The sequence below is a fragment of the Cydia fagiglandana genome, chromosome Z (assembly GCF_963556715.1).
Source record: "Cydia fagiglandana chromosome Z, ilCydFagi1.1, whole genome shotgun sequence".
Lineage (NCBI taxonomy): Eukaryota > Metazoa > Arthropoda > Insecta > Lepidoptera > Tortricidae > Cydia > Cydia fagiglandana.
Window position 1 is genome coordinate 6,825,164 of NC_085959.1, and position 24,677 is coordinate 6,849,840.

At 40.9% G+C, this 24,677-nt stretch overlaps 1 protein-coding gene across 1 annotated transcript; it reads right to left on the bottom strand.

The window, feature by feature from the left end:
• Positions 1 to 7,066: 7,066 nt before the first annotated feature.
• On the bottom strand, positions 7,067 to 20,571 carry LOC134679058 (alpha-1,3-mannosyl-glycoprotein 4-beta-N-acetylglucosaminyltransferase A-like). Its single transcript, XM_063537897.1, has 10 exons — positions 20,465 to 20,571; positions 17,539 to 17,641; positions 15,252 to 15,460; positions 13,050 to 13,162; positions 11,802 to 12,030; positions 9,811 to 10,023; positions 9,175 to 9,282; positions 8,832 to 9,028; positions 7,854 to 8,067; positions 7,067 to 7,258 (listed from the first exon to the last, which is right to left on the bottom strand). The coding sequence occupies exons 1-10, from the start codon at positions 20,552 to 20,554 to the stop codon at positions 7,067 to 7,069; spliced, it is 1,668 nt and encodes a 555-aa protein (XP_063393967.1). The 5' UTR covers positions 20,555 to 20,571.
• Positions 20,572 to 24,677: the final 4,106 nt, after the last annotated feature.

A 24,677-nucleotide genomic window follows, 5' to 3' on the forward strand; every position in this document is an offset into this window, starting at 1 on the left:
TAATTAATACCTTCATTAGTCCTAAATTCGTATAATCCGAGTTTGATCCATCCCAGGAGATGTGGATAAATTTTGGGGGCCTTAGGAAATACATTTATTTATTTATTATTTATTTTACTACCAGCAAGGTTGTTGTGGATCAGACACTGGTGGAAAAAAAATTCAAATTTTAATACGATTATACAAAAAAAAAAGAAATTCAAAGTGGCGGCCATTTTTTACAATCTTTGACTACGAACTCATATTAAGGTATCTTTCGGATCTTCAAATGTAAATTTTTATCAAGATTAAAGCAAATTTTCCGTCAGACGTACCGTTTTTGAACTACAAGCAAAAAACTGAAAAAGAGCAAAATTTTTTCCACAACTGGAATGGAGCTGAATTACGCTAATTTAGAACCAAATAAAGGTATTAAGATGATTTCCAGCTTACTGGGAATTAATTAATAATGGAAAAAATCTCATTTTATTGGCCTGTTACCTTAGATGTAGGCAATGTAACGTAAATTGTATGCAAGTACTTGCTAGTCCATACCTAGTCTCACTTTACGGCGACGAAGCTTTTGCACGCCCCAATATATGGGTGAATATTAAATAACAAAATTTTTGGACGTCCAAGGCCCTTGGACGTACAAAAATTAATTAATTAATTTTACAATGTAACGGCTACAAATACGAATGTTTGTATGTTCAATTCGCGTAACACTTTAGGATAAATAAATAATATTTCAATGAAAATTCCTTCGCTTGTATATAAAAAGCCTGCTCCATTTATTTCAAGAGATTTTTACAAATTAAAAATAAAACAAACACAATTTTGACAATAAACCAGTCAATGCAATAAATAATATAAACAGTTTTAGTTGATGGCACGTAAAGCGTATTATTCTTTGTAAAAATCTCTCAATATAAAAACTTTTTAATGCATTTTTAATCTTTGTGCTTTCTTAAATCTAGTTTCAGCACCAATTGACTCCAATTTTCATACCTACATCTAATAATATTTACACTGTTTTCAACAATAGGTAGTTATTTTGCTTAAATTTAAATATAACTCAATAATAAAAGTAATAAATACAAATGAGATTTACTTTGGTGACGTATTTAGTTATTTTACTTAATATCTAATATAAATATTCGGAAATATAAAATGAGATAAAACTATAAACATATTTTTTATTGGAATAAATTTTTTGTTAAGACGATTAGCACACTTAAGGGGCCTACAGATTACCAGTTCGCCGGACGATATCAGCCTGTCAGTTACAGGCAGCCTGGCAAAAAGTGTCAGTTCCGAACAACTGACAGGCGGATATCGTCCGGCGGACTGCGGGCTCAGCATGGTTCCATTTTTATCGACTATCACTATGCCCGTCACTTTCGCACTTACATACTTGTTAGAACGTGACAGGCATGGTGACAAATGATAAAAATGCGACCGTGCTACTAGGGCTGGTAATCTGTGGGCCTCTTTAACACCGCCTGTTGCGGCGTGCCAAGTGACAGAATTAAGAGAGGGTTAAAAACTATTTTAATATGAGTTAAGGTTATGCAACTTTCCTGTAGACATCCTAAACTAAATGAATTTTAAAGCCTAATTTTCATAATTTATCCTTATAGGCATGTTAAAATTTTGTGATTAAAATTTGTATGAAGAAAGTCATAAAAAATGTATCTGAATCATTAACTTCATTGTCCACAGAAAATACCGGCTTTCCCGAACAGTTGTGTTATTGAAATAAAGAAATTTATTACAATTTATTATTATTGACCCAAGAACACCATATCCTCCTGAGGCCTAGCCATACAAATGAAAAATCCAGAATTTGTCACTGAAATTTGAACCTATAGTGTATGGAATAGAGTTGATTTTTGTTTTGTTTGACAATTGAACAAATCAAAACAAATGCGTTTATTCCAATTTAATATGATTTAAATTACATCAAACTGAATAAGTACTATAGGTAGGACCTTGGGCCTTAGGGGGATAGGTAGGGAATCGACTTAAAGGGCGTCCGCTAGATAATAGGTATCTAATGACGACTGTACCTACATAAAAAAAATACATCCATAACGCAGGAACAAATATCTGTGACGAACACAAATCTACTCTCTTTTATTCTCAGTTCTATAATCGTTCACTTCTATCACTATCTCTTTCTCACTCCTTTCTTTCTTTCGGCCCATCAGGCCGCGGCACTGACCCCACTCACACCATAAGCTGTAACTGGCCCCAGGTGCGGCCAAACAGTATAACATCATATCAAAAACAAGACCGAAGTGATCCCATAAGTGTTCCTTAAACAAAGTTTTGTACGGAACACTAAAAAACGAACACAAAAGTAAATGTCTTCACCAGGTTTTTAACCCCGAGAACAATATTAAAAGTATAATTTCTTTATCGAAATAGAGTAAGACCAAGATAAGTCTGCAACGATTTTGATAACATACGCAGTGCAATTGTTATTTATATGTACGTAATCGTTTCATAAAAGCGTTTAAAATAACATTTGCACTGCGTATGCTATCAGAATCGTTGCAGACTTTTCTTGCATTTGTGGGACATTAAGCAAACTTTATTACATACGATTTTATATTTACCTACAGTCGTTTCATATGCACACAGGCCCATATTAATAATAGTTTTAAAGCATATTAAGTGTATGTAAATAAATATGTTAATAACAAGCGAACTTTAAACATTTTTGGCAGCATATATGTAAAACATTTTTCTATTATATTGTCCTATACATCATAAGCGAGGTTTAGACTAGCAAGAACTTGCATGCAATTTTCATTACATTGCGGTATCTGATAAAACTTCTGAATGCAGTTTACCTTAGTAGTCGGCGATAAATGAAATAAAAAAAAAACAAATTAACAATAAATTAATTAATTAAAATAAGAAAGCAAAATTTAAAAAAAAATAAAAAAATAAAAAAAAAAACAAATTAAAAAATATTAAAAATAAACAAATACTTAATATAAAATAAAAAAAATAAATTGCAAAATTGGTAATTGGTAAATTGGTAAAATTGGTAAATTGCAGGCAAGTCTAAACCACGCTTTATGGAACAACATCCAAAAATGTAATCTACGTAAACCGTCAACAATATTTTAATATAAGCATTTTATAAATGCATGTAAGTACATTAGTATCTAAGTAAAGGAATGTAAGTAGGTAAATATATTCAACATCGAAACACTGATTAACCCTTCAACCGCCTAAGCTGTCAACTGACGCGCGAGGCTACAGCCCAATGGGTTATTCGCGGACGGTCTAGAACGCACAATAGCTAGTATAACATTTTGCCTATATCGCTCTTAGTCTACATCGTGAACGGTCCAGAACGCAAAATGCCTACATCATTTTCCGTCGTTTTATCTTTACGTTAGCGATGTCGACGGAGCCCGGCTGCCGCGGGGCTCCTATTCTGTGTGGTTTGGCCTTCGGCCATTTGAAGATATGTATTAGATAACTAACGAACCTAACCTACCTGTGTGATATAAAAAAGTGGTCATTTTGCGTTCCAGACCGTTCGCGATGTAGACTAAAAGCGATATAGGCAAAATATTACACAAGTCAATCAAGTCATTTTGCGTTCTAGACCGTCCGCGATGAGGTATACTCGTACCAGCCCAATGGCAATCTTCGTGCGTTCCGACAAAAAGTGCGCGTCAATTTGAACTTTGTCGGAACACACGGTAGGCGCGACGTTAAAAGGGTTAAACATAAAATCTGTTTAACCCTTTCAACGTCGCGCGGATATTTGGTTTTATGGCTACATAAATAGAATGCCCATCGACTTTTATAATAAAAATAAAAACATAATATTTTTCCAAAAATGGACGGTATTGAAAAAATGCAAGCAAATAAATATGCGCTGTATTATAATATAAGTATGTATCTATAACTACTAGCTTAATTTGGATATTTTATTTATGTAGCAAGTAAATGCAATTCCATTTCATGGCTATATGACAATACTTAGTAAAGACATCCATCAAACATAATTATGAAGTACTTAGTTAATATTCAGTTCCTTATGTAAGATCTAGAATTCCTGTGCCACTGTTTAACTTTGTCACAGTGACAATAATGACTAATAATACATCCTCCTAAGCCCAGACATACAAAAAAAATCAAATGAATTTGAAATCAATACTGAATGACCGTGGTGCCCAGGGGCCCATAAACTAGTTCGGCAGCTCTCAAAAAAAATATTCGAGGTCACCGGGGACCGTAGGGCTGGCTCGTTCCTCGCCCAACGGATCGGCATAGCCATCCAAAGGGGGAACGCAGCCAGCCTTATGGGAACCCTTCCACAGGGTTCGGACCTGGGTGATCTAGCCTAATATACATATACATATTCGGCTAGATCACCCACATCATGTTATATATATATATGTATTTTTTTTTTAGGTATTAGTTTTAGTTTTGTAGGTAGTTTATGTTTAGGTTACTTTTTATTCTAAGTTTGTTTATAAGTATGTTTATGGTTTTAAAAAATACTGAAGGAAATATGGTTGAATTTCATATGTAACGAAACAGACGAAACTCAACCACGTTCCAATTACATTGAAGTAATTAGTACTACGGGTAGGACCGTGGGCGTTACAAGGATTAGAGATCGCTGGCTCGGGCCTTTATATTCATTGTTACAGATATACCTACGTTATTTATAAACGTTTACTAAAGTTGACGAGCCGATTATAATCGTTTGTCCCTTTTCATTATACCAATACGTCGGAAAGGGACAAACGATTATTATCGGCTTGTCAACTTTAGTAAACGTTTATGAATAAGGGGGGTAAGTGCATAATTATTTTCCATCGTATTTTCACGGAAACGTACGAACGTGTCTTGCTATATCAGTCAGTCTCGGTACAAAAAGTACTGACGTTGACTGAAGTCGCATGACAAATACGAACGTTTCCGAGTAAATACGATGGAAAACAATTATGCACTACTTCAGTACTGTGACAAGGAACGAATTGGCATAGAAATAAAATTCCTTGGCTGTATGTACGTCTGCATATTTCATCAATTCCATTTTGCTGAAACATTTTACAGATTTTCAGCTTAATTTTTATAAAATATAAAATTATAACATTTATAAATTTTGAATTGAACACTTTGTTCGTCCAAGACATCAACTGACGCGCGCCTTAGCTCGGGCTCTATTAGAAACCTACGAACTATAACTATAACCTAATATCCAACTTTGTGCACGATAGGCGTAGCGTTCAAAGGGTTAATGAATATGCCAGTACCCATAGCTCGCAGTATACACTTTTATCCATGTTTAAATAAATAGTAATAGTGATACATTTAACTGGTGCGTATACTAATCTCTTTTTAAGGGATCTTTTACCAAGTACTTTGAAAATTCATCATTCACATTATCCAAAACGAATCCCTCGTATCCCCAAAACTCTAGATGTCGCTGTTCTTTTTAGTATAATTTTGGTTAAGTCCTCAACTCCTCAGCGATACGCTATAGTTGCGTCAAGCCCTCGCAGCACGCGAAGCAATTTAAAAAGAGACAGGACGCCGCCCGCCGCAGGTAGGTGTGACAGAAAGCACACTACATGTTCGCGTGCAGCGAGTGTTTAAACTCAACTATAGTGATACCAGAGGGCCTACCGCGAACCAAGTCCGACGTGTTGCCTCTCTGTCGCGCGTGTAAATTCGTACGTAAGTGTGACAGGGAGGCAGTACGTCGAGCGTGGTTCGCGGTAGGCTCTCAGGCGTGGCTCACTCCGCGATTTCGTCGCGTCGCTACAAGTACATGCGGCGCCCACCAATTTTAGTGTCTAGCAGTAGTAGTTGCCGCGCACCGCTACTGTGCTATAACCGCGAAAATCGAAGTCGCAAATTGCGGACATTTTTCTCTGTCACTCTTATTACGCCTTCATTGGAGTAAAAGAGAAAGATCCCCGCAATTTGCGAATTTCGGTTTTCGCGGTAGCCCCTCTGAACGGACGCCTGCCCGCGCTTACGCCACCTGGCGGTCATATCTGTCGTAATAAACGCGTTGTGTTAGAGTGAACCCAATAGTGATTCGTAAATCACTATTATTTATTCTGTGGTGATACTTAAATAGTGCTTTAGTGTGGTTTTAAGCGTGGCGGATGCCGTTTGGACTTCTTCATCTGTCGCACCAGGCGGAGCCACGGGTTGGGCTTTCGTCATCTGTCTTCTTGTTCGTACGGCTTCAATTCGATCTGGAATTAACCAGGACCAAACATATGTGGCTATCCATCACGGAAGGGTATGCTTCAAGTATAATAAGGTCCATTTTATCTGAAATCCATTTGGAATTCTAATAAAAAGGCCTTATTGCACATGAAGCATTAAGGGCCACTCTCTATGGAAAGCCACATTCATTAGACTTGCCCATAAAGTTAACGTTCGGATTCAAATTGCACCAGTATATTATTGCTACAATAATGCAGTGTGACATTAGGTACTGCCGCTAAAGGCTAAAGGGGCCCACTGATTAACAGTCCGCCGGACGGTATCGGCCTGTCAGTTGTTCGGAACTGTCAAAATTTTGTTCTAACTGACAGGCCGATACCGTCCGACGGACTGTTAATCAGTGGGGCCCTTAATGTCAAAAATCCAAAAAGCGATTTTATTTACATTGCGGACCATTTAGGTTATATCAACTCAGCCGGCCGATCGAATAACGCAATGTAATGCAACTCGCATGCGAGTACTCGCACCGTCTAAATGAGCCCTTATGCAGTCGGAAGTAACTGTCACGCTGCAATACTTTGCAGTCGACTACAGGAATTTCTCGAGAAATTTGTATAAACTTTTCCGTTTCATGCAGTAATGTCGACTAGGTACTACTGACGCTAATGCCAAAATCATGTTCACCAAAGTCACAAAGTAGACAGAGACAGCTTTTACAAACATACCTCGCTCAGAATGGCCCAGAAGGTACTGTCGCGGTTCACTCTTAATATGATAGCGTTAAGAGGCCCCCATTCCTTCTTGAGGTAGCCGTCGGCCAAGTCAAAGTCATCGAAGAGGTCGACCATATAGACAGAGACAGATACTACAAACATACCTCGCTCAGAATGACCCAGAAGGTGCTGTCGCGGTTCACTCTTAATCTGATCGCGTTAAGAGGCCCCCACTCCTTCTTGAGGTAGCCATCGGCCAAGCCAAACTCGTCAAAGCTGTCGACCACAGAGTAGACAGAGACAGATACTACAAACGTACCTCGCTCAGAATGACCCAGAAGGTGCTGTCGCGGTTCACTCTTAATCTGATCGCGTTAAGAGGCCCCCACTCCCTCTTGAAGTAGCCATCGGCCAAGCCAAACTCTTCAAAGCTGTCGACCACAGAGTAGACAGAGACAGATACCACAAACATACCTCGCTCAGAATGACCCAGAAGGTACTGTCGCGGTTCACTCTTAATCTAATCGCGTTAAGAGGTCCCCACTCCCTCTTGAGGTAACCATCGGCCAAGCCAAACTCGTCAAAGCTGTCGACCACAGAGTAGACAGAGACAGATACTACAAACATACCTCGCTCAGAATGACCCAGAAGGTACTGTCGCGGTTCACTCTTAATCTGATCGCGTTAAGAGGCCCCCACTCCCTTTTGAGGTAGCCATCGGCCAAGCCAAACTCGTCAAAGCTGTCGACCACAGAGTAGACAGAGACAGATACCACAAACATACCTCGCTCAAAATGACCCAGAACGTACTGTCGCGGTTAACTCTTAATCTGATCGCGTTAAGAGGCCCCCACTCCCTTTTGAGGTAGCCATCGGCCAAGCCAAACTCGTCAAAGCTGTCGACCACAGAGTAGTAAGAGACAGATACCACAAACATACCTCGCTCAGAATGACCCAGAAGGTACTGTCGCGGTTCACTCTTAATCTGATCGCGTTAAGAGGCCCCCACTCCCTCTTGAGGTAGCCATCGGCCAAGCCAAACTCGTCAAAGCCGTCGACCACAGAGTAGTTGCCGGCCACGGGCTGAACCTCGACGTAAGTGTCGTAGAACTTGTCTGATGCGTGGTCTACGTTGCCGCTACGGAAGGTATATCTGGAAACCATGTTTATTTTCAAGGTAGAGGTGACTCTCTCGTCTGCCTCTCAATCTGGAGGACTCGGGTTCAAATCTTGGCACATACCAATGTTTTTCGAAACTTATACTGTACGGAGTATCATTTGATATTTACCACTAGCTTTTCGGTGAAGGGAAACTTCGTGAGGAAACTTGCATACGTCCGCGGAGAAATTCAAATGTGTGTGTCAGTTCTTGTCTTGGCCATGGGGTCCGCATTGGACCAGCGTTGGGGATTATAGCCCAAGCACTCTCTGTTATGGAGGCCTGTGCCCACCAGTGGGACGTATACAGGCATTTATTTTTACCAAAAAAAAAATGGTTTAAAATAGATTTTTTTGCCATAACGGAGTTAAGAACTTATTTTAATAGTTAATTTGAAACGCTGGTGGCCTAGCGGTAAGAGCGTGCGACTTGCAATCCGGATGTCGCGGGTTCAAACCCCGGCTCGTACCAATGAGTTTTTCGGAACTTATGTACGAAATATCATTTGATATTTACCAGTCGCTTTTCGGTGAAGGAAAACATCGTGAGGAAACCGGACTAATCCCAATAACGCCTAGTTTCCCCTCTGAGTTGGAAGGTCAGATGGCAGTCGCTTTCGTAAAAACTAGTGCCTACGTCAAATCATGGGATTAGTTGTCAAGCGGACCCCAGGCTCCCATGAGCCGTGGCAAAATGCCGGGATAACGCGAGGAAGAAGAATAAGTAGTTAATTTGAAACAAAATATTTGACAAAATACCTTTCCAGCACAATTGGCTTCTGAAACACGAACTCTATAACGTCCCCCTTCTTGGGCTTGAGACCCCAGAAGAAGGTCTCCCCATTATACGCCCTCCTGATGGTGTGGTCCGCCTTTTCCTCTATGTCGTTGTGGATGCTCTGTAGAGGGGGGTTCTGGTGGGGGTAGAACCCTGGGAGCTTGCCGTAGCGGGAGTCCTGGGGATATTAAAAACCCACCTTATTCATAAAACTTTACGGGCCTGATCTAGTTAAATTATGCTTTAATTTATTGCCATTCGTTGCGAATTTCTTTCTTTTCGCACTTGTATCATAATATTCATAATGTACTATTGTTTACGTACCTGTACTTTCTGTATTTTGCCTTTCAGTGAAGAATACAGTCCAATATGCTGGAACAGTGAAGATTTAAACTTTGGCCGTATCTCCGTCTTGCTCTTTGCACATTCTTTCTGTAAACGCAACAAAATGTAGATTAATTATAATTATAATTGTAATTATAATTTTGATATACTTATTTACAAACGATAAAAGCATTAATAAATCAATTTTAAAAGAAATATATTCGCAACGTAGTCTCCGTCAACAAAAGCTACTAAGGTGGCTACAAAAGCATATCTGAAAAGGCCTCGTTTCAAAAAAACCAATGATGAAATACTCGACAGCCTCCGTTATTATTAGGTACGCAATAATTAAAGTTCAATTTAGAATCCGCACCATCCGTACCTCGTGTCGAGTTGCTAACCGAGCTGAATTTCTGGAGAAATCCTGTCAATCTAATGTCGTGTAAGACACGAACCGTGTGAATTATAAAATTGACTCACCCAAGTTTTATAGATGCTGCAAACTTTATCAGCCAAATAGCTCTTTAGCAGCCAGCCAATATGCGTGTTGGTGTGAAAGAGCTGGACGTATGTGATGAAGCGGACGAGACCCGCTCACCATAAGACGGTTCGATTTAAATTATAAAATTGACTCACCGAAGTTTTATAGATGCTGCAAACTTTATCAGCCAAATAGCTCTCTAGCAGCCAGTCAATAGGCATGTTAGTGTAAAAGAGCTGGACGTATGTGATGAAGTGGACGAGATCAGCTGACCGGAACAGCTTGCCGATGCCACCGAATACACAGTACTCTATGAAGAACCATTGGGGGGTACTGATAGTGGTGGAGGCGGTAAACAGTTTTATGTCCTGTGGACAAGGAATATTTAAGATTTGGTAAAATTTTATATTTCCGTCAAGGGCGTACATTGAATCCTGTGCGATAATTGAGTATCAATTTCTGCTGACCATATATATTTTTTTGTTAATCAAAATAGGATAACTTGCAGATTGATTAAATAACACCCGAATCTAAATACTTGCTGCAATTCCAACAATATTACGAGGAATTTATAAATATAATAAATTTCGCATAAATAGCATTTCGCTAACAGCAGTTAACCAAAATACCTAATGTAGAAGCTAAGCTTAATTTTATAATTGGGAAAATTACTGCCTTGGGTCAGACTTGAATTCACTGCCTCTGGATTGATACTAAAGCGTAAGAAAGTATTTTTTCCACTTTTAAATTGTATTCTTAGCTTAATAGCATCGTTCGCAGACATTTCTGCTTGTTAAAAAATAATTTAGAACCTTAACTATAGGAACTAAAGTTATAGGAACAATTCTTGATGACAATTATTGTTATCATCAACAGAGATTCGATGAACAATATTTGATGCAATCTCAATTTAAAATAGATACAATTCGCAAAGCACTTTACAACAGATGAAAAGCATTAACCCGAAATCATTTTTAGCTGTTAGATTTTTATTATTTTATGTATGTTAGTTTGTAAAATATGTATCAATGGGCTTTAATTGCCTGATAATGAATGACATTAAATTAAATTAATTAAATTAACAGTCCGCCGGTCGGTATCAGCCTGTCAGTTGTTCGGAACTGTCAACATTTTGTTCTAACTGACAGGCCGATACCGTCCGGCGGACTGTTAATTTAATTAATTTAATTTAATGTCATGTTAATCAGTAGGTCCCTTTAAAGGATTAAAATCTATGAACGGGACAGAATGAGATAAATCTATGTGAAGCCTAGGAACAAACTTGTATGACGGTGGAGGCACATGTGCGTCGGGGGCGGTGAATATGTTATATGGAAAAACATGATTATCACGCAAAAGTATCCATAATCAAAAAAAAAGTTGTAGTCCACTGTCCTAATACTCCTGAAAATGATAATAAGCCGATTTAAAATTAAACAGCTTCAAGCCAAACTTTGGCTTCCTTTCTTCAATATCAGAAAAATCGAAACAGTCTTCAAACGTGACAGTGGAATCTTCCACAAATCACACACAGTAAGCTGAATAAGGCTTGTGTTGTGCAGCAAGACATGTTCGTACGTTTCAGTGAAAATACGACGGATAATAATTAACAGTTTTGAATGATTCACGGTCGATATAACTCTAGTGGAAAATAATTATGTACTACATCTCCCCCACATCATCAGTCTTCCCCACATTTACAAGATTGCCATTTGGTTAGGTAGACCACCCCAGTAAATTCTTAAACATGATGCCACTGAAGACATGTTCAGCAGCTTAACGTCACGGAGATGAAGATGTTGCTTGGATGTGTGACGTTACGCGACTAGATCACATACGTAACGAACACAGTGACAGCCTCGGAATCCGTGACATAGACGCTGAAGCTGCAGGAAAGTCGATGGTATATGGTCATATACGCCGCAGACCGGTAGACTACGGAAATAGATGTCCAAGGCCGTAGATCACGCGGCCGCGGCAGGCCTAAGAAGCGCTGGGTAGACATCGTGATAGCGGACATGGAAGAGAACAATTTCCCACCGGAGGATGCCGAAGACCGGGAAAAGTGGAAAAGATGAGTAGGAAAGCAGACCCTGGTGCTTGGCCGGCAGCTAAGTTGAAGAAGATGCCTTATGTGATCTTATACCTGCATATAATTCTTCTTAGCAATAACATCGTCTTCCAGCATGAGGTAGAAGGTCCCCCTACTATGCGCGTACGCCATCAGAAATATCGTGTCCAGGTTCTGTTTGGTTCTCCATCTCATCCGCTTGGAGGAATCCCCTAGAGTAGGCTCGATGCTGTCGAAATCTGGGTAGTAAGAGGGTGATGGAGAGATCACTTCGATGAGACCGCTTTCGACTTCTTTAGGGAACCTGAAAGGAACGGTAATAAAGTTATATGCTGGGTTATAAAACAAGAATATAACATAGAGAGAATACAGTAAATAGGTATGTACAAAGGCGAACTTATCCCCTTAAATTAAGGGATCTCTGCCAGCTAACCTTTAAGTAACTGAGAGAAATATAATACATAAGAAATGGTTGTTTCTTCCACAAATCACAATTCTTGCTTTGATAATATTATAAATGCGAAAATAATTATTTCTGTCTGTTAGGTCTTCACGTTTAAACCGCTGAACAGATTTGGATGAAATTTAGTATGAGGCCTGAGGAAGGATATTAGAATAGTTTTTATCCATCATCATCATTATCCCACGCAGACGAAAATTTGTTGTATTAACCATAGGTACATGTCCCATCGTTTTACATTTATCGATTTTCCGATTATTATAAATCATAAGAGTTAGGAGCGAAAACGTAATTAATAAAATTTTTCTTAAAAAAAAACGGGTAGACCAGAGAGTGGGGAAGAAACCAAGAAATATTTTCAAAATTTTTTAGAGCGTTTACAATTTCTTGGAATTTTACGCATCTTGCACATATATACAGTTCCCACCAGATATATCGGAGCGGCCGAGGTGCTCATAAATATCTAAACATCAGGCACTCTAACGCCTTGGTAATAGAGGTATTTATCTATGGGCCACTAATAGTTGCCTGATATAAAGTTTTCCATTTCAGATATTTGCGAACACCTTGGCTGCTCTGATATACAGGGTGTTTGGTACATAGTTTGCCAAATTAAAACGGCAGATAGCTTGAGTCATTTGCTATATTCTCATGCCTAGAAAAACCAAATTGGCCATGGTTTCTTTTTACTACTACACAAGTAAAAATTTGAAATTTACGTAAAACTGTCATAGAAGTGAAAAAATTTCGTTGCACCAAATTAAAAATTTTAGGCCTGAGAAGATAGCAAATGACTCAACCTATCTGCTGTTTTAATTTGGCAAACGATGTACCAAACACCCTGTATCTGTGTAGGTACTTACATGGTTTCGATTTTCTTCGCCGTGTTGATGACGAACTCCAAGTCGGCCTCGCCCACCATCACGATGATGACTGTCTCGTTCTGGTCGGCCTCGGTCATCCCGCTGATCAGGTGCTGGAACATCAGGATTTAGGTTAATATCTGATGGAAGGGACAAAAGGGCATTTTCACTTATCTGTGCCTTTACAGCCGGTTAGCAATCATTACAAAACTGACGGTCAATGTCAAATCCCATACATTTTGTCAGGAATGTAACGGTTAAAAGTTACTGAAACACGACTTAAGTCGCGCTTTAAAGTACAAGTTAAATGAAAATGCCCATAAAGCCGTTTATACAGAGAGGTAAAGTCTGAGGTTGAATAGGTAGATCATACCAAAGAGAATTTGAAATAGAGACGGATTGTCAGAATTATGTAGCCACAGTAATGTACTGCCATCTTTCGACGGAAGATTAAAACTGTTGGAACGCTATTTGACTTTGCTCCTTATCGTTTCACTGACGTGTTAATTTGTTGAATATCAAAAAGTAACGCCATCTACTCGACACAGGGCCAAAGAAGGTATGAATGAAATGTAATGTTATCGAGCGATGGCGTCATATCTTTGGCCTACTGTCAGAGCAACCATGAGGTAGCTCTCCTTGTCCCACTTCACTGTCGGTATACCAATGATTACCTTCGCCAGCTGTCGCGAGCCCCTCATGTGGACGCCGGTCTGAGGCTGTATAGGCGTCGTCTAAGAGGTGCGGCATGGACTGGTAGCTGAAGAGCGTTTGGGGCTGCAGGTTAACGTGTCATCCCTTTCGCACTTACCGTCAGAGTAACCATGAGGTAGCTCTCCTTGTCCAACTTCACTGTCGGTATACCAATGACTGCCTCCGCCAGCTGCCGCGAGCCCCTCATGTGGACGCCGGTCTGAGGCTGTAGGTATCGTCTAAGAGGTGCGGCATGAGCTGGTAGCTGAAGAGCGTTTGAGGATGCAGGTTAACGTGTCATCCCTTTCGCACTTACCGTCAGAGTAACCATGAGGTAGCTCTCCTTGTCCCGCCTCACAGTCGGTATGCCGATGACCACATCCGCCAGCTGCCGTGAGCCCCTCATATGGTACGCCGGTCTAAGGCTGTAGGCATCGTCTAAGAGGTGGGGCATGAGCTGGTAGCTGAAGAGCGTTTGTGGCTGCAGGTTAACGTGTCATCCTTTTCGCACTTACCGTCAGAGTAACCATGAGGTAGCTCTCCTTGTCCCGCCTCACAGTCGGTATGCCGATGACCACATCCACCAGCTGCCGTGAGCCCCTCATATGGTACGCCGGTCTAAGGCTGTAGGCGTCATCCAAGAGGTGGGGCATGAGCTGGTAGCTGAAGAGCGTTTGGGGCTGCAGGTTAACGTGTCATCCCTTCCGCACTTACCGTCAGAGTAACCATGAGGTAGCTCTCCTTGTCCCACTTCACTGTCGGTATACCAATGACTGCCTCCGCCAGCTGCCGCGAGCCCCTCATGTGGACGCCGGTCTGAGGCTGTAGGTATCGTCTAAGAGGTGCGGCATGAGCTGGTAGCTGAAGAGCGTTTGAGGATGCAGGTTAACGTGTCATCCCTTTCGCACTTACCGTCAGAGTAACCATGAGGTAGCTCTCCTTGTCCCGCCTCACAGTCGGTATGCCGATGACCACATCCGCCAGCTGCCGTGAGCCCCTCATATGGTACGCCGGTCTAAGGCTGTAGGCATCGTCTAAGAGGTGGGGCATGAGCTGGTAGCTGAAGAGCGTTTGTGGCTGCAGGTTAACGTGTCATCCTTTTCGCACTTACCGTCAGAGTAACCATGAGGTAGCTCTCCTTGTCCCGCCTCACAGTCGGTATGCCGATGACCACATCCACCAGCTGCCGTGAGCCCCTCATATGGTACGCCGGTCTAAGGCTGTAGGCGTCATCCAAGAGGTGGGGCATGAGCTGGTAGCTGAAGAGCGTTTGGGGCTGCAGGTTAACGTTTCATCCCTTTCGCACTTACCGTCAGAGTAACCATGAGGTAGCTCTCCTTGTCCCGCCTCACAGTCGGTATGCCGATGACAACATCCGCCAGCTGCCGTGGGCCCCTCATATGGTACGCCGGTCTAAGGCTGTAGGCGTCATCCAAGAGGTGGGGCATGAGCTGGTAGCTGAAGAGCGTTTGGGGCTGCAGGTTAACGTGTCATCCCTTTCGCACTTACCGTCAGAGTAACCATGAGGTAGCTCTCCTTGTCCCGCCTCACAGTCGGTATGCCGATGACAACATCCGCCAGCTGCCGTGAGCCCCTCATATGGTACGCCGGTCTGAGGCTGTAGGCGTCATCCAAGAGGTGGGGCATGAGCTGGTAGATGAAGGGGAGCGATTGGGGCTGCAGGTTCCTTGGGTCCAAGCCGGAGGCTGCTTTGGTACCTGAAAAGAGGCCAATTCAAACTTAGGGCCAATTCAAACTTAGGTACAGTCGCCATCAGATATATCGGAGCGGCCAAGGTGTTCAAAATATCTGAACATGCACTCTAACGCCTTGACAATAGAGGCGTGCTCAGATATTTGTGAGCACCTTGGCCGCTCAGATATATATATAATGACGACTGTACATTCTGATATCAAGTGATATTACAGATGTAGTGGGTAATTGTTGTCCATCGCATTTTCTCGGAAACGTTCGTATTCGTCATGCTTCTTCAGTCAACCACAGTAGTTTTTGTACCGAGACTGACTGAAATAGCAAAACACGTTCGTACGTTTCCGTGTGGAAATACGATGGAAAATAATTGTGCACTACATCCGTACTTTGTTATTATTCACACATCCACCTGGAGCCCTAACACGACTGCCCTTAACCCTTAGGCCCCTTAGGGCCACTTGCACCATCCCAGGACCCCGGGGTAAACCGGTTAAACCTGGAGTTACCATGGTTACCAGTACTATTTGACACTAGGTTAACGGTTTAACCGATGAACTCCAGGTTTGTGGGATGGTGCAAGTAGCGCTTAGCAGTGTCACACTGCTTAGGGCTAAAAGGCTTGCTACACGGTCGCCGACAAGCCCCCAGACCGCGTGGCCTTGGCCGGTCCCGGACCGTGTAGACAGTTGTTACCAACAAAATTTGACCAAAACTGACCAAGGACAGACCAAGGTCAGACGGTTAGAAGGCTTGTCGGCGACCGTGTAGCAAGCCTTTAAGCTAATTCGCTAACGTCTGCGTAACTTACTTTCCATACATCTCATTCGCATATTATGCGAGTACGAGCGAGATGTATAGAAAGTAAGGCAGACGCTAGCGAATATGTCAGTGTTAAACTGGTGGTAGTGGTAATATTTATAAATTCTATAAACATTCAAGGCACCCGTGAAAAAGATTAACGGACCAGCTTAATCTAAATTTAACATAATTATTAATAGAATACATGAATATTTCGCCCGCTATTTTGGTAATTTGTTTACGTCAATATGCTGGGCTGGATTAAACCTACACCAAGCGCCTATATCGGATGAGTTATTGATTTATTGAAATTAGATTGGCAATGTAGTATTGGTTCATTATTATAACCTGACTAGCGACCCGACTCAGCTACGCTCGGGTTAGCAAATTATACGCTTAAACCTTCCTCAATAATCATTCTATTGATATGTGAAAACCGCATGAAAATCCGTTCAGTAGCTTTTGAGTTTATTGCGAACACACATATGCCTTATGGCTCCTCTACACGATAGGCCAACGCCGGCCATTCCAAGGGACGTATTTATGCGTCAGAGGGAGCAAGTGATATTGCTATATCTCATTCTACCGCATGGCTGCGTCTCTTGGAGTGGCCGGCGTTGGCCCATCGTATAGAGGAGCCGAATATGAAATCACTACACCTTATTAAAGTCCCCCGCCGCGTCTGACTGTCTTTGTGCTTGTATGTTCGCGGTCTTCACTTATCAATAGAGTGATTATTAGAGATGCACCGGATATCCGGTTACTATCTGGTATCCGGCCTATCCGTCCATGATTTTTATATCCTGCCGGATACCGGATAGTAACATTGCTTGATTTCGGAGTAAACTAATTGGATTTAAGAAACAGTCTTGATCATAATCGTGCTTGGTTATTATTTAAAAAAAATTGAACATTCCACTGACTTGCACGCGCACTCATTTCGAACCTAGAAACCTGCCTGCAGAATGCGCACCTGAAAAACCGAAATGTAGGTCTAAGTTCCGCTGGCCGAATATTCGGCAGCCGGATACCGGATATTCGGCCGATTGTTAGGCCGAATATCCGGTATCCGGCCAAACAACTATCCGTTGCATCTCTAGTGATTATTGACGAAGGTTTAGGTATATAATTCGTTAAGGTTTTGTGTAATGGCTCCTCTACTCTCCAGCGCCGGCCACTCCAAGGGCCGCAGCTATGCGGTAGAATGAGATAGCAACGCATAAATGCGTCCCTTGGAGTAGCTGGCGTTGGCCCATCGTGTAGAGGAGCCATAAAGTATACTTACCAGTGAGATTCTTGAGTAGTTGGACCACCTCAGGGGTCATTGTAGTGCTCGGGCCGAAAATCTTCTCAGATTGCGCTGAGTTGGCAAAGGTCATGAGCTTGGACTGAAAACAAAACAATTCTTACATAAATGAATAGGTATTTAATAAATATTTGGGGACAAACTTACACAGATTGATCTAGCCCCAAACTAAAGGGGCCCACTGATTAACAGTCCGCCGGACGGTAACGGCCTGTCAGTTAGAACAAAATTTTGACAGTTCCGAACAACTGACAGGCCGATACCGTCCGGCGGACTGTTCATCAGTGGGCCCCTTAAGCAAGGTATTGATATACATACTTATTTATAGTGTACCTAGATATAAATACATAACATCTATTCTATAAATCAGGAACAAATATTGTGATGAACACACAAATAAATGCCCTTACCGGGATTCGATCCCGGGACCTCCTGCTTCGTAGGCAGTCGCCTACCGACTAGGCTAGGAGACCGTCTTTAAGCAATGCTTGGCCTCGCGCACCGAGTGTTCCTTACGAGTGACACACGAGTAACAGTACCTAAGGAAGGTCATAAACTATACGAAAGAATCAAATAGTTTTTATACCGGAAAGCTTATAAAGTTTTTATTTTGCACATTTTTTTGTGTTTAGTTCTATATGCACCGTCCGCTGTAAATCTGCATTGATTATATCTGGCGACTGCACTATGCGCAGCCTGCATCTTCTAAGCTTCGTTTGGACTCCCGCCAGGAAACTGAGCGATCCTACCCTTTTCAGTGGAAAGTTATCGGCCATTGTGCACTGAAGAGCAATGGAATGCAAGGTCATTTCTATAATATTTCATCATTAGAAAAAAAAGACTTTCTATACAAAAAAACCGGACAAGTGCGAGTCGGGCTCGCCCACCGAGGGTTCCGTGATTTTTAGTATTTGTTGTTATAGCGGCAACAGAAATACATCATCTGTGAAAATTTCAACTGTCTAGTTTCAACTATCACGGTTCGTGAGATGCAGCCTGATGACAGACGGACGGACGGACGGACAGCGGAGTCTTAGTAATAGGGTCCCGTTTTGCCCTTTGGGTACGGAACCCTAAAAACACGCGCTTTTAGATAAATTGCCAGTGTAGGTAATGTTACCGTTAGGGTTTCTGGTTTCTCGGGCTTTTTTATTTCTCGAGGCACGGGAATTTTCGACCAGAATTTCTCGAGTTTCTCGAGTATCTCGAGAAATTTTAAGAGTTTCAAAAAACACCTTGTTATTTTAATTTTTTTGCTTTACTACAAATCAGACTCCTAATGGAAAGTTTTTAGTAACCATAAATTGCACTTAATAATCGAAATTCAACAAGAAAAAAAGTAAAGGTGCATGCGTGCGGGCCAGCGATGTGATATGCTATAGTATATTTCTTTAGGGACTTATTTCACAAATTGTAACGAACCACAATAAGGTATTTTATCATCAAATTTATCTAAGTAATATCAATACTTAGGTACCTACTCGTACTCAACGTAACAATGAAGTTGCTAATATTGTGCTATTTTGATAATAGGAATATATCGTGATTATTTGATTTATCAATAGTAATTTAGTTTAAGAAAGTAATAAAGTAGCATTAGAAAGAAGATAAGCGATCTTGACGTGTCTTTTTAATGAAAAACACTTTTGATAAATAAGCCACGGCAAATATGTAACAATGTCATATACGATCATTTATGTTGTTTTGCTTTCATAAGTAACAGTTGCTAAGGCTTTAAAGCGTTTTTCAATTAAAAGCCTCGTCAAGATTGTTGACCCTTTTCTAATAAAACTAATTATATTAATGAACCTAAAAAGAGACGAATTTATTTAGACATTTGATAGTAGTAGTTTTAAAGTAAAAATATGTTGAAGCCAAATGGATAGATCAAGAGTTTTTTTATTTAGTTGGTTGATTAATAAATGTTTTAAGTTTATTTAACTACATTTATTTAACTGCTTAACGAAATACACTGTAGTATAGACACATCACTTTAATCACGTCTTTATAAACGCGTGTTTTCTTGTTACTTATCACAAAATATTTATTTCTCGAGTTTTAGGCATTGAGATTTTTTTTCCCGTCTCGACGAAGGGCAAATTTCTCGAGATTTCTCGCGTCGAGAATTCTCGAGCAGAAACCCTAGTTACCGTAACATTTCTGAGAATATTCTCTCAAACGGAAATATTCTCGGCAATTTCCCATCAGCATCACTAATCGTACCTAATAGATGAAATATCAAATTATACACCGAAATATTGAGAAATGCTTCGACTATTATGCTGAATAAGCAATATTTAATCACCTTGCTTGTATTGTGGTGTTGAAGACATTTTCATAAGAAGATAGTATTTTTCGTCTACGTGTTGAATCTACCTCTATATCCCCACGCAAGTCTATCAAAAGACCGGGATTTATAGGCCCGTGCCAAGGAAATGCAAATAATACGACACATTTCGAAAAACATTTAATCGTCTTGCGTTACTTTTATGACATTTTGTGTCATCTCAAAAGTTTTGAACAGACGAGGTAAGCTATTATTAAAATTAAGTACACACTAAATAAATTAAAAATAATACATTAAATAAATCAAACTTAGTACCTATCTTAAGTCCCCTAGGTCCCCTGCGGAAGGGCCTATACTTTGGCCTAGGAATGAGCCAGCCATAGGGCCATGTAAAAATGCAGTGTATAGCGATATTTGACTGATGAGCCATTGTGACGGACAACTACAAGCGAAATGCACGATGTAATTCTGACATCAGTGTACGTTCGAATTGGCCTACGCTAATGGCTCCTCTACACAATGGCCAACGGCCACTCCAAGGGACGCATTTATTTAGAGGGAGCAAGTGATATTGCTATCTCATTCTACCGCATGGAGCCATAAAACATTTGCGCTCACCTGCAAGTTAAAAACCTCGACCTGTCTGGCGCGATACAGGGTGTCCAGGAACTGGAGACTGGCCTGCATCTGGGCCAGACGCGCCTCCATCTCTTCCTCTCGAGTCAGCCGGGCTGGAACAATATTACCTGTTAACTTGTGTAGTTAACAGCGCCATCTATTTGACCTCTTACATACTTATCGAGCCTAGAATCCCTAGATGACTTATCGATATACATAAAGGTACCTACTTAGTTCCCTACAGTGTATAGGTGGCGCTGAAATTAGTTTAATTATTTTAGGCTAGCGAATTTGTAATGTAATATAAATAATATTTGACTTTTTTAAGTACCTAATCTTGACGTCCGCATCCGCGGATGTGTGAGCCTTTAAATATCCGCATACGCAACCGTGTCCGCGGATGTCAAAAAATCTGCATCTGCAACATCCCTGTTCCACACCTACTATTTTGACGTGAACGTCTAGTGGTGCTCGCAACAAAAGTGGTGGCTTATATCTCTGTAATAGATATATGCATGGTATATTTATTCAAAATATAATTAGGCAACATTGGTAATACGGCCCATATCACAGAATAAATAATAGTACTAAGTACAGAAGACTCACTCTCTAACAAAACGCGCCTGTTACGATCAGCACAGATATGGCCGCTAGGTGGCGACAGCGCCACGCGCGGCTTATGGCAAACCCCAAAATTGGGGCCGAACGGATGCACTTTTAGCTACCTGTAGCAAAGCGACGAAATCGCGGAGTGAGATACGCCTGCCCATATTACAAATACCTTACAGACTAACGTATGTACATGCATTTTGTGAACTTTAAACTAAACACTATTTAGACGACAAGCGAGGCTCCGTTGAACCGTCTTGTCTTGGTCGGATTCGGCAGTTTGCCCCGGAACCTCCGAAAAACTACACCCTTCGGCCATAAGTCCGTTAATTATGGAGCGGGAATTGTAAAACTCATATAATGGCTCGTCTACACGATGGGCCAGCACCGACCACTCCAAGGGACGCAGCTACGCGGTAGAATGAGATAGCAATATCACTAGCTCCCTCTATACATAAATGCGTCCCTTGGAGTGGCCGGCGCTGGCCCATCGTGTAGAGGAGCCATAAAAGTCAACAGATAGTGCAAAACACTAAAAATAGAGATACATTACACAAACACATACGCCTACAGTAAATGGAAAACGCACTAGGGCGTAAAGTGGCACGATATATATAGCAAACTGGTGGGCGGGCGGCAACATGATTGAATAGTACGTTGAAGCCGTATATTAGGGTGAACTCGGGCAGATTCGTGCTAACTTAAAAGTAAGATTCTGACAAAAATGTAGGTGTGTAAATGTGGGGAGCAAATCCCCACTGGCTACTTGTACTCTAAGGCCCACTTGCACCATTCTACTAACCCGGGGTTAACCATTTAAACCTGGAGTTACCATGGTTACCAGTACAATTTGACACTGGGTTGACGGTTAAACCGCTTAACCCCGGGTTAGTGTTATGGTGCAAGTGGGTCTAACAGTTATTTATAATACTAAAACTATATCTAACGTAACTAGCAATATGCCAAAGAGAATTTTCATAAATTACAAAATTCGCATGTAATGTTCTCGGTATTTTTTTCATGCCCCTTTACTTATTGCCAAATCTTCTTATTGCTTCTCTACACGATGGGCCAACACTAGCGGAGTCAGTTATGAAGTTGACCCAAAAAAAATTTATTAAGCTATGAGCTTCATCACATATGATCTTTGAGTAATTCTAAGCATTTCAAGCCTGGGAGGCCATAAGGGAAGGGGGGGTACAAAGATGCCGCCACCCGTCATCATTAAAAAAAATCTGTTCTGGTCCTGGTGGCTACTAGGGCAAGTTTGGTATCATTTTCGTATAAACCGAAGACGTAGAATTCATTGCTGATATTTGTTTTTTTCAGCTTCATAGTAATTTTACAAGAAAAACGTAAAAAGATGAAAATTTAGGATGGAGATATTTGCTTTGAGAGCTAATAACTTTTGTATAGTAGCCAAAAATATCATATAAAAAATACTATAATAAAGCGTAATTCATGCAGATTCTAAACATATACACGTTGAGTAATATCCTACTGCAAAAAGATGGTGAAAAAATTATTAAATGACCGCAGCGCGGGTAGTTGGACTTTCGTTTATCTTGCGGACCGTCGTTTATCTTACAAAATGATCGAGTACGAGTACCTACGTAGGTATGCTTACTTTGCTAGATTTTATGATGACGAATAAAATACTTTCATCCAGACATAATTCATCATACAGACATAATTTTATGCACTTTAATTTAAATGCACTTGCAACGATTTGAGTGGGGCCTAGTGTTATTTGACCGGTGTTTTCTGTAAGGTGGAGGTAAGTACGTACTTCCCCAGTTGGGCTCTGCTCGGATAGATCTGGAATGACATCCGCTGTGCTGTGCCCTACCACACAAAGCGAGATGACATTTACAGTGCCCATACCTCTCTTTTGAACGTAGTTTAAGGATATACCCGGGTCCAAAATTGGGTCCGAGAAATAACTATTATAAATGAAATTATTCTAATAAAATAGCGCTCTTATTTTTGCTGATAATATTAAAACACTATTTATGAGAGAAATTGTACTACTTAGGAAGAGTCAAAATATTTATTTTCACGATAATTTTCATGCTATAACTCACTTTAAGTAATTTTATAGGTACTTACTTGTTGTTTTTAATAAATAACTTCAACCTGCAAATAACATTCATTTAGATTTGATTTGGTTTGATTTTGTTTGATATTTTACATTTAATATTTGCTTCAGGTTGATGTGGTGAAAAATTCTGTGTTTCACTCGGCGGCAAATTTTGTTTAACTCTCGTTCTTTGAAACCCTTACAACGCTCAAGATTCCATTTTTCGAACCACTCACTACGCTCGTGGTTCAATTTTGAAATCTTTCGCTTGATCGGGTATCAATATTAGCACGAGCGGTTAAACAACAACTTTGCCCCCTTGTAAAACAAATAACTATTATGCGGAGAGTTTACATTTAGAAATCATAACAGCTATGTATATTTGTCATACTAATATAGGTTATGCAAGTATGACTTGGTGACAAACCAACGAAGCCCCGCCTCGCGGGGCTTCTATTTTCTGCTCTGAGGGATAAAAGGTAACTAACGAACCTAACCTAACCCAACCTGAAATTGCGGTTGTACATGATCTTATTTGTTAAGCGAGCCGCCCTCCTCTTTAGACATGGGGATACCTGTGTCTATTTTTTTAACCTATACCAGAATTATGTCTGTGTACTGGAAACTGCGGACATTAAATATACAGAAAGCATTTTATTCGTCATCATAAAATCTAGAAAAGTAAGCATAGTTACCTACGTAGATACTCGTACTCGACCATTTTGTAAGATAAATGCCGCCTAGCGAGAGTCCAACTACCCGCGCTGCGGTCATTTAATAATTTTTTCACCATCTTTTTGCAGTAGGATATTACTAAACATGTATATATTTAGAAGCTGCATGAATTGCGCTTTATTATAGTATTTTTTGTATGACACTTTTGGCCACTATACAAAAGTTATTAGCTCTCAAAGCGAAAACCTCCATCCCAAATTTTTATCTTTTTACGTTTTTCTTGCAAAATTACTATGAAACTGAAAAAAACAAATATCAGCAATGAATTCTACGTCTTCGGTTTATACGAAAATGATACAAAGCTTGCCCTAGTAGCCACCAAGACCAGAACAGATTTTTTTGAATGATGACGGGTGGCGGCCATCTTTGTACCCCGCCCTCCTCGACTAGACGCACGCTTCTTATCGCCTCCGAGGCTAGAAATGCTTAGAATTACTCAGAGATCATATATGATGAAGCTCATAGCTTAATAAAAAAATTTTGGGTCATATATGGCAGCGATCCGTAACTGACTCCAGTACACCGGCCAGTCCAAGGGACGACGCAGCCATGCGGTAGAATGAGATAGCAATATCACTTGCTCCATCTAACGCATAAATGAGTCCCTTGTAGTGGCCGGCGCTGGCCCATCGTGTAGAGGAGTCCTTAGCTACCTAGAGCGATGCAGGTGCGAGCGGGCGCACGCACGCGGGTGCCCGGGTGCCACTCTGTAGGTCAAATCCGTCGCACGCATTCGCGCCCGTTAGCAACGCTCATACTATTTTTTCGCTAACCCGCTCACCCGTTCCG